Here is a 16,892-nt window from a genome sequence, read left to right as displayed (position 1 = left end):
CTTTTGACTCTGTCAATCACCACATTCTTATTGGCAGACTTGACAGCCTTGGTTTCTCAAATGATTACCTTGCCTGGATTACCAACTACTTCTCTGATAGAGTTCAGTGTTTCAAATCGGAGGGCCTGTTGTCCGGACCTCTGGCAGTCTCTATGGGTTCAATTCTCTGGCCGACTCTCTTCTCTGTATACATCAATGATGTCGCTCTTGCTGCTGGTGATTCTCTGATCCACCTCTACACAGACGACACCATTCTGTATACTTCTGGCCCCTCTTTGGACACTGTGTTAACTAACCTCTAGACAAGCTTCAATGCCATACAACTCTCCTTCTATGGCCTCCAACTGCTCTTAAATGCAAGTAAAACTAAATGCATGCTATTCAATCGATCACTGCCCGCCTGTCCAGCGTCACTACTCTGGACGGCTCTGACTTAGAATACGTGGACAACTACAAATACCTAGGTGTCTGGTTAGACTGTAAACTCTCCTTCCAGACTCACATTAAGCATCTCCAATCCAAAATTAAATCTAGAATCGGCTTCCTATATCGCAACAAAGCATCCTTCACTCATGCTGCCAAACATACCCTCGTAAAACTGACCATCCTACCGATCCTCGACTTCGGCGATGTCATCTATAAAATAGCCTCCAACACTCTACTCAACCAATTGGATGCAGTCTATCACAGTGCCATCCGTTTTGTCACCAAAGCCCCATACACTACCCACCACTGCGACCTGTGCGCTCTCGTTAGTTGGCCCTCGCTTCATACTCGTCGCCAAACCCACTGGCTACAGGTTATCTACAAGTCTCTGCTAGGTAAAGCCCCGCCTTATCTGAGCTCACTGGTCACCTTAGCAGCACCCACTCGTAGCAAGCGCTCCAGCAGGTATAGCTCACTGGTCACCCCCAAAGCCAATTCCTCCTTTGGTCGCCTTTCCTTCCAGTTCTCTGCTGCCAATGACTGGAACGAGCTGCAAAAATCACTGAAGCTGGAGACTCATATCTCCCTCACTAGCTTTAAGCACCAGTTGTCAGAGCAGCTCACAGATCACTGCACATAGCTCATCTGTAAATAGCTCATCCAATCTACCTCATCCCCATACTGCATTTATTTATTTATTTTGCTCCTTTGCATCCCAGTATCTACTTGCACAGTCATCTTCTGCACATTCTACCATTCCACTGTTTAATTGCTATATTGTAATTACTTCGCCACCATGGCCTATTTATTGCCTTACCTCGCTTATCCTACCTCATTTGTACATGCTGTATATAGATTTTTCTACTGTATTATTGATTGTATGTTTGTTTATTCCATGTGTAACTCTGTGTTGTTGTATGTGTCAAACTGCTTTGCTTTATCTTGGCCAGGTCGCAGTTGCAAATGAGAACTTGTTCTCAACTAGCCTACCTGGTTAAATAAAGGTTAAATAAATAAATAAAAACTTCCGACTTCAACTGTATCTTTACTTTTACTCAAGTATGAAAATTGGGTATTTTTTACACCACTGTTTTACGAGTAGTTTAATCACTGCTATTGTGCCTGCTTTATAAACCATTTGTTTATGCAACTGACATTGTAATCAATAACTAATGCATAACTAAACAACTATGCCATTATGTTAAGCCTGCCCATGCAAGAATGAATGGGAAAACCATTGCAGTTTACCGTGCTATGATACTTTATTTTTGTGTAATACCACATTTCTGTACAGGGATGGTGATAGTCACTGAGCTGGCTTTACGTGGAGATGAAGTATTTAAATGAATGTCTTGGATGTTCAATATAACTACAAGTCTTTAAGGCATATACTGTAACAAATACTCCACCTTGATCTGCTTAACAAAACCAAACTGACACTTTAATTTTAAACTCTGAAATAAACTGCATTTTCTTGGGACTGCATTGTAACTGTTCAATATTGAAGTAAACAAGTCATATTTTATATACAATACACTTAAAGTACAATATGTGATGACAACATAACAAAAACTGTGGATTCAAAACAACCCAAACTGCGCAGGAAGGCACAACATAGAAAAAGTATGTGAACACTTTGGAATTATCTGGATTTCTGCATAAATTGGTCATACAATTAGATCTGATCTTCATCTAATTCACAACAACAGACAAACACAGTCTGCTTAAACTAATAACACAAATTATATTGAATACATCATTTAAACATTCACAGTCTAGGCTGGGAAAAGTATGTGAACCCCTAGGCTAATGACTTCTCCAAAAGCTATTTGGAGTCCAGGAGTCCAATCAATGAGACGAGATTGGAGATGTTGGTTAGAGCTGCCTTGCCCTATAAAAACACTCGCAAAATTTGAGTTAGCTACTCACAAGAAGCATTGCCTGATGTGAACCATGCCTCGAACAAAAGAGATCTCAGAAGATTTAAGATTAAGAATTGTTGACTTGCATAAAGCTGAAAAGGGTTACAAAAGAATCTCTAAAAGCCTTGATGTTCATCAGTCCACGGTAAGACAAATTGTCTGTAAATGGAGAAAGTTCAGCACTGTAGCTACTCTCCCTAGGAGTGTCCTGCGCAGAATGCTCAATGAGGTTAAGAAGAATCCTAGTGTCAGCTAAAGACTTACAGAAATCTCTGGAACATGCTAACATCTCTGTTGACGAGTCTACAATACGTAAAACACTAAACAAGAATGGTGTTCATGGGAGGACACCACGGAAGAAGCCACTGCTGTCCAAAAAAAACATTGCTGCACGTCTGAAGTTCGCAAAAGAGCATCTGGATGTTCCACAGCGCTACTGGCCTGGACAGCTTGCTATCATCGACGGAAAGTTTAGCAAGACATTTTGTAGGAGAATGTAAGGCTATCTGTCCGCCAATTGAAGCTCAACAGAAGTTGGGTGATGCAACAGGACAACAACCTAAAACACAGAAGTAAATCAACAACAGAATGGCTTCAACAGAAGAAAATATGCCTTGTGGAGAGGCCCAGTCAGAGTCCTGACCTCAACCCAATTGAGATGCTGTGGCATGACCTCAAGAGAGCAGTTCACACCAGACATCCCAAGAATATTGCTGAACTGAAACAGTTTTGTAAAGAGGAATGGTCCAAAATTCTCCTCCTGACCGTTGTGCAGGTCTGATGCGCAACTACAGAAAACGTTTGCTTGAAATTAATGCTGCCAAAGGAGGGTCAACCAGTTATTAAATCCAATGGTTAAAATACTTTTCCCACCCTGCACTGCGAATGTTTACACGGTGTGTGTTCAATAAAGACATGAAAACGTATAATTTTTTGTGTTATTAGTTTAAGCAGACTGTGTTTGTCTATTGTTGTAACCTAGATGAAGATCAGATCAAATTGTATGACCAATTGATGCAGAAGTCCAGGTAATTCCAAAGGGTTCACATACTTTTTCTTGCCACTGTATATGGCTGTTTAATATATAACAAGTCTCTACATAGGGACAGTCTGGAACAGAATCCAGCAGAATCCAGCAGGGCTATGGGGTCAGCATAATAGGGCCGGGAGGCATAAATGCTACCTCATCCTCCTCTATGGCTATAAACCTCATGTCATGTAGGACCAGCCTTAGGATCTCTGTCATGGCCGGATACACCGCTGAGCATTTTCCCATCTGTGAAGAGTCAAAACAGCTGTTTATACCCCTTTAAACTACTGTGGTTAAAAGGGAGAACGCTACATCATCTAGTATTCTACCTTGGTGAAAGCCTTGATGGTGCGCTCCAGGAAAGCAGCCTCCACCTCTTCTGGTATTGTGAGAACATGAGCCATACAGTCCAGAATGCACATCAACATCTCCCTGGGAGCCTGGAGGGGATGTGGTCAAATAGAATACAGCTTTATTGTTCAACAAAAATGTGTCTTGTGTCTTTTCCAACACCCCAGAAACTGTGGGCCATTTGTGGGGAGCAATTATGGGGGGTTTAAGTGCCTCGCTCAAGGGCACAAGGTAGGAGATGGTACATGGGATCAGAGACCAACAGCCTTCCAGCTGCAGGTTCGGTTCGATTCCCATTTTTGTGTTGCCTGGCCCGGGGCTTTCGGCTGCTCTAACCTCTAGGCAACTGCTTCACCCAAATGAATAGGTTAACTGACCAGAAGTAGTCAGTAGATTCACATAGTATTTAGTAAGTCCAAGTTTTCTGTGCTAGATCTATCATGTACAGTAGGATTGGGCCCAGAGTGAGAAGCCCTGATGTGGCCTACAATAAGTGCTGCTGACCTGGTCCAGTGGTTTGAAGACAGCCTCTGGGTTTGCAGGATCACTGTCGTTAAGGTCCAGTTTCTGTACATCTCTGACAGAGATGACTGGCTCCTTCAGCTGCTCCAGCCAGGTCCACATCAGCCCAGAGAGCACAAATGGATCCTTCTCCAATGTACACAGCCTCTCCCAAGCCCCTCCCGTGTTTAACCCGGACTGAAAACAGATACAAAATAGACAATCATTGCCGCCCAAGCACACAAAAGGCCTACTGGCGTTAACCTAATGGCACTGCAGTATCAAAAAGGAAAATCAAACCTATATGAATTTCCTTTATGTACAAATGTAGTTGTCAGATAAGGTTCAGGTATACATTATTTGTCAATTGTGCTATGTTACTCTATAAGTACCATTACACATCTAATAATATTTCAGGAAATAGAGATATTGGTATATTGTATGGACAGTATTAAAAAAACCGATGTGATTAAATATCGAGTTCCTACCTGCCAGGCGTGGAGTCTCTCCCTGTGTTCCTCCTCTCCATCCAGCTCCAGATCCACAGCCAGGGCCTGGGCCACCAGCACCCGCCTGGCCTCCTTGGACAGCTCTGTCTGGATGGTGATGAAGGGCACCTCTGACTCCTCAGTCTGAAACACCTGGGACACATTCCCATTGTTCGCTAAATTCTCCCTCTGCTTCTTCCTCCACCTAAACAACATGCTGCCAAATGTTTTCTGCTTAGGGTGGCACTCAGACTTGCTGCTCTGGCAGGCTTTCTGCCTCTTCTTTAGGAGTGGGGATCCCTCCGCCAGGCTCTTCTGCTCCCAGAGGGACCCATGGGGGAAGGATCCATTTTGGGAGCTGTATGTGGTGGTGACGGGGCTGGCCGTGGCCAGGGTTCTATACAGGGAGTTCAGGGAGGGAGAACAGGCCACAGGCATGTTGCTAGCGGACAGAAAGTTGGAGAGAGGTTGGGTCAGCAGGTGAAGCTCAGAGCCTAGCCTCTGCACGTCCGACTCGCTGTAGCTCAGGCTCTTGCGGTGGTAGAAGAGGGCCGGTTCGTTGGCGTGTCGGTGTTTGGTTGGGGGTCCTGGTAAGCGGGGCCGGTCCCCCATGCTGCCTCCCCCGAAGCTACCCTTGGTGAAGCCAAAGTCGTAGTAGCGCTCAAACTCCACCTCCTCTTCGGCGGTCATGTCATTCACGTCCAGCATGTCCTCCTCGATAACCTGACGGTGCTCAGCGATGTCCAGAAGCAGCTTGCAGATCACATGGATGATCTTGGGCAGGTGCCTGAGCTCCCGGCGCTCATAGCCGTGCAGCATGTGTCTCTGGCGGGTCAGGAACTGGGACAGGGTGACTGGGTTAGTTCTGGGCTCAGCGTAGGAGAAAATACTCCTGATGGGGACCAAGAACTGGGCAAACTCCCGCACACAATACAGCTGACCTCTGGTCTGGATGGAGTTGGGACGTTTAGAACGTACAAACACGATGGCCTGGTCAGCGGTCATCCTGGTGGCGAAGACCAGGTAACACGCTAACAACACACCTGAGAGAAGACACAGGCAAAACCATCAGCGTTAGGGTCAGTCGTGACCACAAAGCATAGTCATTTTGATTACTGTGACTGTCATAAACTTTTTTGTCCTATACTACATTACCTGTTCTTCCCAGACCAGCATGACAGTGGACAGACATTTTCCCCTCCTGCATCGCAAAGGACATGACTTTCACCATGTCCAGGATGGATGTGAGGGAGGCCACCCCATAGTCATTCCATCCAAAGTTATAGAAATATACTGGAGTATAAGAACAGTCGTTATTTAACCATTCTCATGCTGTTTGCCTTTGGCTTCTTTAGTTTTCGTCATTGTAGAGAAATAGTCATAAACTTACTGTCATTCTCCATGAACACCTCAGGTCGGTAGGAGAATCCACTCTCTGGTTCCAGTGTGTTGGGACCACAGCTGGCGTGTTCCCCTGGTCTCTGCAGGTTTATCACCGTCTTTAGGCCACATCTACACGCGCACACACACACACACACACAGAATTAGGAATCTATTATTTTATTTTTACTAGCTGTATTGAACTGATTTATGAGGACAGTAAACCCTGAAATAGTAAATCTATTAAATTACCTTTTAAATTGGTCAATGATGTTGTACTTTTCTATTAATGCAGTAGAGGGCCTGGCCATGGCAAGTAGGTTCTCTGTGACCCTGAAAAAAAGGCATGCTTCTACATAAAATCCATGGGTATAATCCACTTACGTTCAACATACACATTTTCATAGAGCCTTTCTGATTCCTACCAGGAGGAGTAGAGGCCTTTGATGGCCTGCTTGTCCTCACTCCAGCGGTCAGGGTCCTCATACTTGCAGTTCAGACCTCCACACCCTATGGAGCACTGTGTGGGTCCAGGTATGACGTGACGCATCACCTCCCCGACCAACGTGTAATTCGCCCGGGGGGTCCTGACTAGGAGACACAGGGAGGATTGGGGGTTTTATAGGAGAGATGAGGGGTGATATCAAGGGTGGTGGGATGGTGGTGTTTGTAGAATATCGTCCTCTGTCACTTCAACCATCTGACCTCAGCAGTTTCCACTCAGAAATATATTTTATGTTGCAGTCTGCTTGTGAAGACATTTTGGAAAGAACTGATACTTCAATGGACTACCATACCGGTAAAGCATACACTAGCATACACTACATTTTCAACATCTGTGATTGGATTAGCACATTGTAAATAAGTAGTGTCAAGCTTAACTATGAGGTGTTCACAATGTAAAGAAGTAGTGTCAAGCTTAACTATGAGGTGTTCAGCCATTTACAGCTAGCTAATCTGTCTGGCACACTCCACCACACGTAACCGAATTACTGTAAAAATAGCAACACAAAAACCTATTTCAACTTCTCATACATACTGAACAATTTGTTTTGTTAATAGTATATATTATCCTCTATGATATAGTATAGGCATACCTGACTCCATGAAGCGGTAGGGGACTCCACTGCTTGTCTGAGGGTGGAGTACTAGAGGACGGAATACTCAGGCAGACATCCACTGCCATGGCAGTGCCTTGGCATGCACACACACACACACACACACACACACACAGTCTAAGATAAAAACCTAATCACATTAACAAAGTAACAGCAACCTCAAAATAGTAAAATCAAGTATCCTCAGCACTTACACCTGTAGCAACAAGGATGTGGAGCTAGTGATCGTCAGCATCTTCAGACATGAACCTAAAACGACTCCACATGCCCACGTTGGACCACAGACAGCAGTCTGCTCAGATGCTTTAAATCTAAGCTTTAGTTGTCCTGCACCACCACGGGTCTTCAGTTAATCAGCCTGGATTATCTCTGCAAATTAGGGTTTGCCAACGACACCATCCACTGCATTCGTTATGCTCCTCTCTGGACTGGCAGTGCCATGTATCTCACCAGCAACAGGTATTTTGATCCATGGGAATACAGCATCCTGGGCTGCCTACGTTGAGAGGAGTCTGAGAAAGGAGGACCATCAGCGGTGTAGGTTGAACCGTGGCATGGCTCTGGACGTTAAGACACCTCCCTGGACGCTCCTCTTCTCTCCTCCTTAGTCATGTACTGTACCTCCCTCAGGAGGAAGAGCAGTAGGTCTATTCCTGACTCCTGGATTAACCCACTAATCTCATTACTGTACAAATAGGTTCAACAGGCAAAAGCCCCAGTGGCCACTCCACCTCACAATAGAGCAAAAATGACTGGTCATCTCTGACCATGTAGATTTTAACTCCGTTCAGTTCATAACCACACCAAGATAACACTCGTTAGTCATTTCATTACGATCTCCGGATCAATTATCCAGAGACATCATGTGATCAGAAATCAATACATCCAATGTATAGTATGTTTACACCAAAATATTAACTGTAATCTCATTGAGTCATTCAGGGTGCTATGCTGCACTGTATATCAATCCTACACACAAAAAAAATCGTATGGTACATTTGTTTGTTGATGGGATTAACAACCAAAGTGAAGCAATTGTCATTGACTGTAATATGCAGGTTCAGACACTGTAGAGAAAATTGAGTCGATCCTATTCAGGTAAGGGGCAGGACCTGAATGAAAAAGGAAGCACAGTGTCAAGTTCGATCATGATTTGCTTACCTGAGGCACTTGAAAGCTGATTATGGATCCGTCTAAGAAGGGAAAGATACGACACTGACGCATCTCAGACCATTCTGCAACAATGAATGGTAATTGGGAAGGGAAAGTGTCCTTGAGGTCCCTCTGGTAAGATAGAACCTTCTGGTAAGGTAGAACATGTTGCTTGAAAATAAAGGAAAGCCGCACACTCTAACATGTTGCTTACAATGGCTTTCACAACAGATGATTGATGAATGTGTGACATGGTAAGGAGAACAAATTGATTAGCGGATTGACAGTCCTGCACTTAACTGATTGTGTTGTTCATGAAGGATTTAAGGTTACTGTAATCTCTTGTATTATCTGATCACCTTAGTACTTCAGTCTAGTTGAATCCTGAGGACACAATGCACCTTTTATTTGGTAACACTTTACATAGATTTGTATTGTGTAGTTACATTGTAATGACTCTAGTAACATTGTATTACTGTGCTGTTACATTGAGTAATTGTATTGTGCGGTTGCATCCACAGTGGAACAAAGACTCCCCATATGTAAATTGTGACTAAATTCTACTCCTTTTCTGCTTAATTGTACTATTTTGTACAGATATCTAATTGTGTAGGAGTCTTACATAACAGAGGGTGATACTTGGCCTGTGGATGAGAAGATTAGCCTGGCCTGATGAATGAGCTCAGTGTGGGACAGCTGTCCAGGCAGGCCTAACCAGGGACAGACACAATAACTAAATTAACGTCTAGAAACAACCTCTAGTCCCTCCCCCTAGACACTCAATCTAGATCTGAACGCTTTCGCTAGGTAAACAAAAACTGCATCACTTTACAGAAACAGGAGATCGGCTCGTGCCCTATTGGCCGTTCTGGTTCGGCCTCCGATAGCCGGGGGGTTACCGTGGTTGCCTGCAGAGGAGAAACATTGACCTGATGGCTCCACCACCTGGCTACAAATGGCAGTGACAGGCAAGGATTCCAGAGCAGGAAAATACAATGAATCCTCACTTTGGTTATAAAGCAGCTCAGATTGCAATATGTCAACTATTTCACCTAATAAAAAGGAGTCACATCAATGTATATTATTCAAATCTTTTAATTTCATTTTATCTTGTTCTTACTTCCCTCCAAGTTACATAAGGAACCATAGTGTTCTAAAAGTCAACATACAGTATAAACATGAATTCAAAAGGTAAAATAAAATGCACATAAGGAGCTGTGCCTTTCACAACCAACAGTACCGTATCAAATGAAACAGCAACATGACAAAGGTAATAGAATCACAAAATGTATTCATACTGTAATATTATTACTCCACGAAGGGTGAGAGAACAATATGGGTTAACTAAACCAATAAAGGATCAACTTAATATAAAATATTATATTGAGCTGTTACCTCAATGTGACACAGCACAATATCCTGTGGTGGAGTAAATGAAGTATAATTATTGAATTGAATTTTAAAATTATTTGGCATCTGACCATAGAAGCACATAATGCCCACTGCCTGAGAGCTGCCTGAGAGATAATGAGCAGGTACAAGTTGACTCTAACTATTGATACAGGATAAGATATAGTTGTTTAATCCTAAAGGTTCTAAATAGGACTGGGGGTAAGGTAATCTGATTCTAGATCTGTGATTAGGGGCAACTTCTACCTTCACCAAGAGATCCACCAATCTCTTTTTGGATGAGGTGATCAGTGCTGGGTGTACTGGTCCTGTCTGTCTTTCCTCTCTGATCCACTCTGTGGCTCTCAGCTTACATGCCAGCACACACTTATTTCTTCTTCTTTCTCTGAGGCCCTTTCAGAGAGAGAGAGAACGAGAGTAGAGAGTAGTTAATGAACAACACACTGACACACCAAAGGTAACCTCCTCTTCTGACAACCTGACAAATCAAATTCAGAGGCCTCGTGGTACTCTAGAGAGAAACCCTGCTACATTGAGATGGTTGGGGCATCTAAACAGTGTGGTTATTTTCCTTTCCTGTCATACAGTCAGAGAGCTGTCCCACCTGCGGATACTGCAGTGCTCTTCCAGATCTTGTGGTTGAGTTTCTCCCCCAGCAGGTAGAGGGGGGCCATGGTGATGGACGACACCCCTAGGAATATCACCAGGCCCATAGGACTCAGGCGCTCCATGATGGGGTACACCCAGATACCAGCCACATGGTGCACCCACAGAACCCTGAGGGGGGGGGGGGGTATAGGAAGATGTCCAAATGTTGTTAAAGTATCATAACATTCAGTCAAGGAGGAGTAAGAGGCGGCCTCGAAGAAACAGAGCATTTTTCCTCAAACCACAACAACTTAACAATGTGATTGATAGAACCTTACTTACCATCCCAGATAAAGAACAGCTAAGACGGACAGACCTAGAAGGCCTCTCATCTTGCTGCCATATCTATGAGGCTGAATATACATCTGCAACAGCGCCAATGGCAGGGTGACAGTATGCTGTAAGCAGAGGGAAAAGACACGAGTGAAATAAAGAATGACAGAAACCAACCCTATCATCATAGCCCCACGTGTAACAAATGTGTAATAGTCCATTGCATGTGTTGATGCACTGTGGCCACATAAACAAGGGTATGTTATGTTAGTGTTAGGCAAGAACTAAAAACATGCACCACCTAGAATAGATTGAGAAACAATGGGATGGACTGGAGGAATAGAGGAAGAGACCCAGCGCTGTCTGCTTGTGAAACATCTACAGCAAGTGTCTGTTAGACTTTTGTAAATCAAATCAAATTGTATTGGTCACATACACATGGTTAGCAGATGTTAATGCGAGTGTTAGCGAAATGCTTATGCTTCTAGTTCCGACCGTGCAGTAATATCTAACAAGTAATCTAACAATTTCACAACAACTACCTTATACACACACACACAAGTGTAAAGGAACGAATAAGAAAATGTACATATAAATATATAGATGAGCGATGGCCGTGTGGCATAGGCAAACTGCAGTAGATGGTATAGAATTCAGTATACACATATGAGGCATATACTGTGTAGTAGGGTATGTAAACATTATAGAAAGTGGCATTATTTAAAGTGACTAGTGATACATTTATTACATCCAATTCTTAATTACTAAAGTGGCTAGAGATTTGAGTCAGTATGTTGGCAGCAGCTACTCAATGTTAGTGATGGCTGTTTAACAGTCTGATGGCCTTGAGATTGAAAAATAGCTTCTGTCTCTTGGTCCCCACTTTGATGCACCTGTACTGACCTCGCCTTCCGGATGATAGCGGGATGAACAGGCAGTGGCTCGGGTGGTTGTTGTCCTTGATGATCTTTTTGGCCTTCTCATGGCATCGGGTGCTGTAGGTGTCCTGGAGGGCAGGTAGTTTGCCCCCGGTGATGCGTTGTGCAGACCTCACTACCCTTTGGAGAGCCTTACGGTTGTGGGCGGAGCAGTTTCCATACCAGGCGGTGATACAGCCCGGCAGGATGCTCTCGATTGTGCATCTGTAAATGTTTGTGAATGTTTTTGGTGACAAGACAAATTTCTTCAGCCTCCTGAGATTTGAAGAGGCGCTGTTGCGCCTTCTTCACCACGCTGTCTGTGTGGGTGGACCATTTCAGTTTGTCCGTGATGTGTACGCCGAGGAACTTGAAACTTTCCACCCTCTCCACTACTGTCCCGGCAATGTAGATAGGGGGGTGCTCCCTCTGCTGTTTCCTGAAGTCCACGATCATCTCCTTTGTTTTGTTGACATTGAGTGTGAGGTTATTTTCCTGACACCACACTCCGAGGGCCCTCACCTCCTCCCTGTATGCCGTCTCGTCATTGTTGGTAATCAAGCCTACCACTGTAGTGTCATCTGCAAACTTGATTGAGTTGGAGGCGTGCATGGCCACGCAGTCATGGGTGAACAGGGAGTACAGGTGAGGGCTCAGAATGCACCCTTGTGGGGCCCCAGTGTTGAGGATCAGCGTGGTGGCGATGTTGTTTCCCACCCTCACCACCTGGGGGTGGCCCGTCAGAAAGTCCAGGACCCAGTTGCACAGGGCGGGGTCGAGACCCAGGGTCAGAGGGTATTATGGTGTTAAATGCTGAGCTGTAATCGATGAACAGCATTCTTACATAGGTTAGGGCAGTGTGATTGCGTCGTCTGTGGACCTATTGGGGCGGTAAGCAAATTGGAGTGGGTTTAGGGTGTCAGGTCGGGTCGGGTGGAGGTGATATGATCCTTGACTAGTCTCTCAAAGCACTTCATGATGACGGAAGTGAGTGCTACGGGGCGATAGTCGTTTAGCTCAGTTACCTTAGCTCTCTTGGGAACAGGAACAATGGTGGCACTCTTGAAGCATGTGGGAATAGCAGATAGGGATTGATTGAATACGTCTGTAAACACACTAGCCAGCTGGTCTGCGCATGCTCTGAGGACGTGTCTAAGGATGCTGTCTGGGCCAGGCAGCCCTGCGAGGGTTAACACGCTTACATGTTTTACTCACGTTGGCTGTGGTGAAAGAGAGCCCACAGGTTTTGGTAGCGGGCCGTGTCAGTGGCACTGTATTGTCCTCAAAGCGAGCAAAGAAGTTGTTTAGTTTGTCTGGGAGCAAGACGTCAGTGTCCGCAACGGGGCTGGTTTCCTTTTTGTAATCCGTGATTGACTGTAGACCCTGCCACAAACGTCTCGTGTCTGAGCCGTTGAATTGCGACTCTTCTTTGTCTCTATACTGACGCTTAGCTTGTCTGATTGCCTTGCAGAAGGAATAGCTACACTGTTTGTATTCGGTCATGTTTCCGGTCGCCTTGCCATGATTAAAAGCAATGGTTCGCGCTTCCAGTTTTGCGCGAATGATGCCATCAATCCACGGTTTCTGGTTGGGGAAGGTTTTAATAGTCGTGGTGGGTACAACATCACTGATGCACTTGCTAATAAACTCGCTCACCAAATCAGCGTATACATCAATGTTGTTTGTCTGAGGCTATCCGGAACATATCCCAATCCACGTGATCGAAGCAATCTTGAAGCGTGGAATCAGATTGGACGGACCAGCGTTGAACAGACCTGAGCATAGGCGTTTCCCGTTTTAGTTTCTGTCTATATGCTGGGAGCAACAAAATGGAGTCGTGATCAGATTTGCCGAAAGGAGGGCGAGGGAGGTCTTTGTTTGCGTTGCGGAAGTTAGAGTAGCAATGTTCCAGAATGCTGCCAGCCCGGGTCACGCGTTCGATATGCTGATAAAATTTAGGGAGCCTTGTTTTCAGATTAGCTTTGTTAAAATCCCCAGCTACAATAAATGCAGCTTCAGGATATGTGGTTTCCAGTTTACATAGAGTGCAATGAAGTGCTTTCAGGGTCGTCAAGGTGTCTGCTTGGAGGGGATATACACGGCTGTGATTATATTCGAAGAGAATTCTCGAGGTAGATAATGCGGTCGGCATTTGATTGTAAGGAATTCTAGGTCAGGTTAACAAAAGGACTCGAGTTCCTGTATGTTGTTATGATCACACCACGACTCGTTAATCATAAGGCATACAACTCCGCCCTTCTTTTTACCAAAGAGATGTTTGTTTACGTCGGAGCGACGCGTGAAGAAACCAGGTGGCTGTACCGACTCTGATAACGTATCTCCAGTGAGCCATGTTTCCGTGAAACAGAGAATGTTACAATCTCTGATGTCTCTCTGGAAGGCAACCCTTGTTCGAATTTCGTCGACCTTGTTTTCAAGAGACTGGACATTGGTGAGTAGTATACTCGGGAGCGGTGAGCCCGTCTACAGAGCCTGACCAGAAGACCGCTCCGTCTGCGGCTCCGTTGTTTTGGGTCGCCTACTGGGATTTGATCCATTGTCCTGGGTGGTGGTCCAAACAGAGGATCCGCTTTGGGAAAGTCGTATTCCTGGTCGTAATGTTGGTAAGTTGACGTTGCTCTTATATCCAGTAGTTCTTCCCGGCTGTATGTAATAAGACTTAAGATTTCCTGGGGTAACAGTGTAAGAAATAATACATAAAAAAACAAAATACTGCATAGTTTCCTAAGAATGCGAAGCGAGGTGACCATCTCTGTCAGCGCCATCCTGTACAGCTCGCAACGTGTTAAAACCAGTTCTGACAAGGTATTCTACTGTTAAAATTGTAAAACTGACAAGGTGTGTACAGTACAGGTGTAGTGGAGACAGAGGCCACAGAGTGAGAGGTGTGTCCATTGTGCTGACAGATTACTAATGTAGTCTTGATGGCTCAGTTGGTTGGAAAACACTGGCAACACCACATTGTTGTGTGACTGGCTACATTAATTAATGTGAAATGCAACCATAATTGAAAGATCAGAGACACTGTTCAAAGCTATGTGAATCTGACCATAACCCTATTCAGAAACCTCTACCCTTGAATTACTAGGACATGACATAAAAGAGCCATGTGATACAAAGTCACACTGACCTGCACAGCCAATTGGATACAGCCCCATTTTTAATAGAATACATTGGGATCACACAGTCAGTACAAAGTCCACCATGTGCAGTACGTGCACATGATTGTGACACTTACCATAGCATGGTTCAACCAGATAGGAATAATGTCATCTAGAAACTTTGGAAACACCAGCTCTCTGTTGTAGTGATATATCGACCAGAAGGACAAGAACACAAACTGGGGATTAGAGATTAAGAGAAAATGGGTTATTATGTCCAAATACATGTTATCGGTAATACCGGTTTAGATGTACCATAGATTATACAAGTCATAAATGTAGTCAAATGTGCACACACACAAAATATAAATATAGACATTAAAGGCACTTACTGTCCCAATAGGAAAAGCCCAAATAGTGAAAATGGTGTCTCTTAATTTCACTAGGAGGAGAGGTACACCACACCTCAAATTTTTGGATGGCAATATCAGGTGGATAATGTCAATCAAAACAACGAGTCCGAAGAACACTGTCTGCAAAACCTTCGGAAAAATTATGCAGAAATGATTAGACTACCATTATTTAGGACACCGCCTCTAGCAATATCGCTATATAAACACAGCAATGCAATTATATAATTGTCTCACTTGGCTCGAAGCCACAGGAAGGTAAAACATGAAGTAGGGTAATACAATAACGCGGATGTGTAAACTATTTCTAACATTTTCTAACATAACATAGCCACCAACCACACTCACCAGATTGAGGAAAGTCAGATATTTCCAGCGGCCTCCATATGTTTTAGCTCCTGGGTGGCCCTGTGTGATTTTCAATGAGCAATTCGCCGATAAGGTAAAGACATACCATGAAAATATTACTACATGAATGAGGAGATATGATCCCCACGACATGGTCGTAGCCATTTTGACAGCTTTTGAGCTTCCGCACAGATAGAACAATGAGCCAGATATTTCACCGGATGTATAAATGTGAAGCATCCGGTGGCCGTTTCCACTCTCTACCATATGATGACGAGAGGAAGCCCAGTGGCCGGCAGTGGGAGAAGATGGATTATGGCTGACATTCTGCTAATTTTCTAATCGAGGAAACATTTGATTTCAATATAGTTTTCTGTTTCCTAAACTAGAATATGTTACAAACAGTGTGGACTATGTTTTGTAGAGTTTACACTTTGCCAAAGTTTAAAAAAATTGCTAGGGCAAATTGAGTTATTGCACACGTGCACTTCACATAATCGCCGTTCCCTAACGGAAATATGCAAATACATGCTAGAACGCACCAATATAGGATATTGCTAGCTCGTGCTTGGCTGTACCCACCTCCTTGATTATTTTTAGTTTTTTGGGGTGGGGGGGGTAGATCAGCTTTAACATTGCAGATAGATTGTAGCTTCCATCAATGTAATTGTCTGCATCAAGTCCAATCCCCCATATATGTACATACATACACATATTTACATACACATCTAAATGCATACATACATATAAATACATATACATAGGTATATATACATATCTTTAAATATCTTCTATTTCCTTTATTACCCTCCAACCCCACCACCCCTCCCACAATTGGAGCAAACTAGTGAACAACAACGCTTAGGCCTGTATTTCCAGTTTATACATACTATATACATTTTATAGACACAGTCTATTTTACAATAGTTTTATTTGTTTTTAACTCTTGTCCTTCCTCTACCCCCAACATCTCCCATACATTTATGATGTCCATCCAGTTTAATTTATATTTGCCATATCTTTCAAACTGTGCTCTTTCAAATAAGTTCTTAACCTATATACGTTTTATGGGCACAGAATGTTTTAAATGATTTATCTTGCTGTTATTAGTTGCTATTAGTCCCAACCTTCAGCTCCATTCAAGCCCTCCCATCTATCTCTTAACACCATCCATATTGGATTTCTAGTTGCCATATATTTTACATCTGTGCTGTGACGTTTCTCAAAAGTTATGAGCCTTTCCATTGAAAATAAACATTTTTGCTAAAAGTATTATTATATTGTTGATTGATTGACTTTTCAGATCGCCCAGTAGTGCTGTCTGCAGGGTTAGCTCCAGGTAAATATTGCAATTCTTCAGTCATTCCTGGACCTGTGACCAAAAACAAGCTACATA

General features: G+C 43.8%; 2 protein-coding genes across 2 annotated transcripts; both read right to left on the bottom strand.

Moving 5' to 3' along the window:
- Positions 1–1,618: 1,618 nt before the first annotated feature.
- LOC106566607 (protein tyrosine phosphatase domain-containing protein 1) lies at positions 1,619–8,440 on the bottom strand. Its single transcript, XM_082959693.1, has 9 exons — positions 8,378–8,440; positions 7,196–7,232; positions 6,524–6,689; positions 6,351–6,431; positions 6,109–6,230; positions 5,874–6,011; positions 4,719–5,761; positions 3,708–4,428; positions 1,619–3,624 (listed from the first exon to the last, which is right to left on the bottom strand). The coding sequence occupies exons 1-8, from the start codon at positions 8,438–8,440 to the stop codon at positions 4,168–4,170; spliced, it is 1,911 nt and encodes a 636-aa protein (XP_082815819.1). The 3' UTR covers positions 1,619–3,624; positions 3,708–4,167.
- Positions 8,441–9,446: 1,006 nt separating this feature from the next.
- On the bottom strand, positions 9,447–15,684 carry cf105 (CF105 protein). Its single transcript, NM_001141548.1, is given in 6 exon segments — positions 9,447–10,171; positions 10,383–10,555; positions 10,709–10,824; positions 14,876–14,977; positions 15,131–15,280; positions 15,497–15,684. Coding segments are annotated over 6 exon segments (732 nt in total). The 5' UTR covers positions 15,662–15,684; the 3' UTR covers positions 9,447–10,145.
- Positions 15,685–16,892: the final 1,208 nt, after the last annotated feature.

Source organism: Salmo salar, chromosome 13 (assembly GCF_965601325.2).
Source record: "Salmo salar chromosome 13, fSalSal1, whole genome shotgun sequence".
Taxonomy (NCBI): Eukaryota; Metazoa; Chordata; class Actinopteri; order Salmoniformes; family Salmonidae; genus Salmo; species Salmo salar.
Note: the sequence above shows the minus strand (reverse complement) of the source record. Positions and strands in the feature narration are given on the sequence as shown.

Bases quoted from the DNA above. Each gene is read 5' to 3' on its own strand.
- LOC106566607 (XM_082959693.1), bottom strand. From the start codon at position 8,440: ATGCGTCAGTGTCGTATCTTTCCCTTCTTAGACGGATCCATAATCAGC. The intron at 6,690-7,195 runs GTATGCCTATAC...TGTGTCTCCTAG, and splicing joins CTACCGCTTCATGGAGTCAG to TCAGGACCCCCCGGGCGAAT. The intron at 6,432-6,523 runs GTAGGAATCAGA...CCTTTTTTTCAG, and splicing joins AAAGGCCTCTACTCCTCCTG to GGTCACAGAGAACCTACTTG.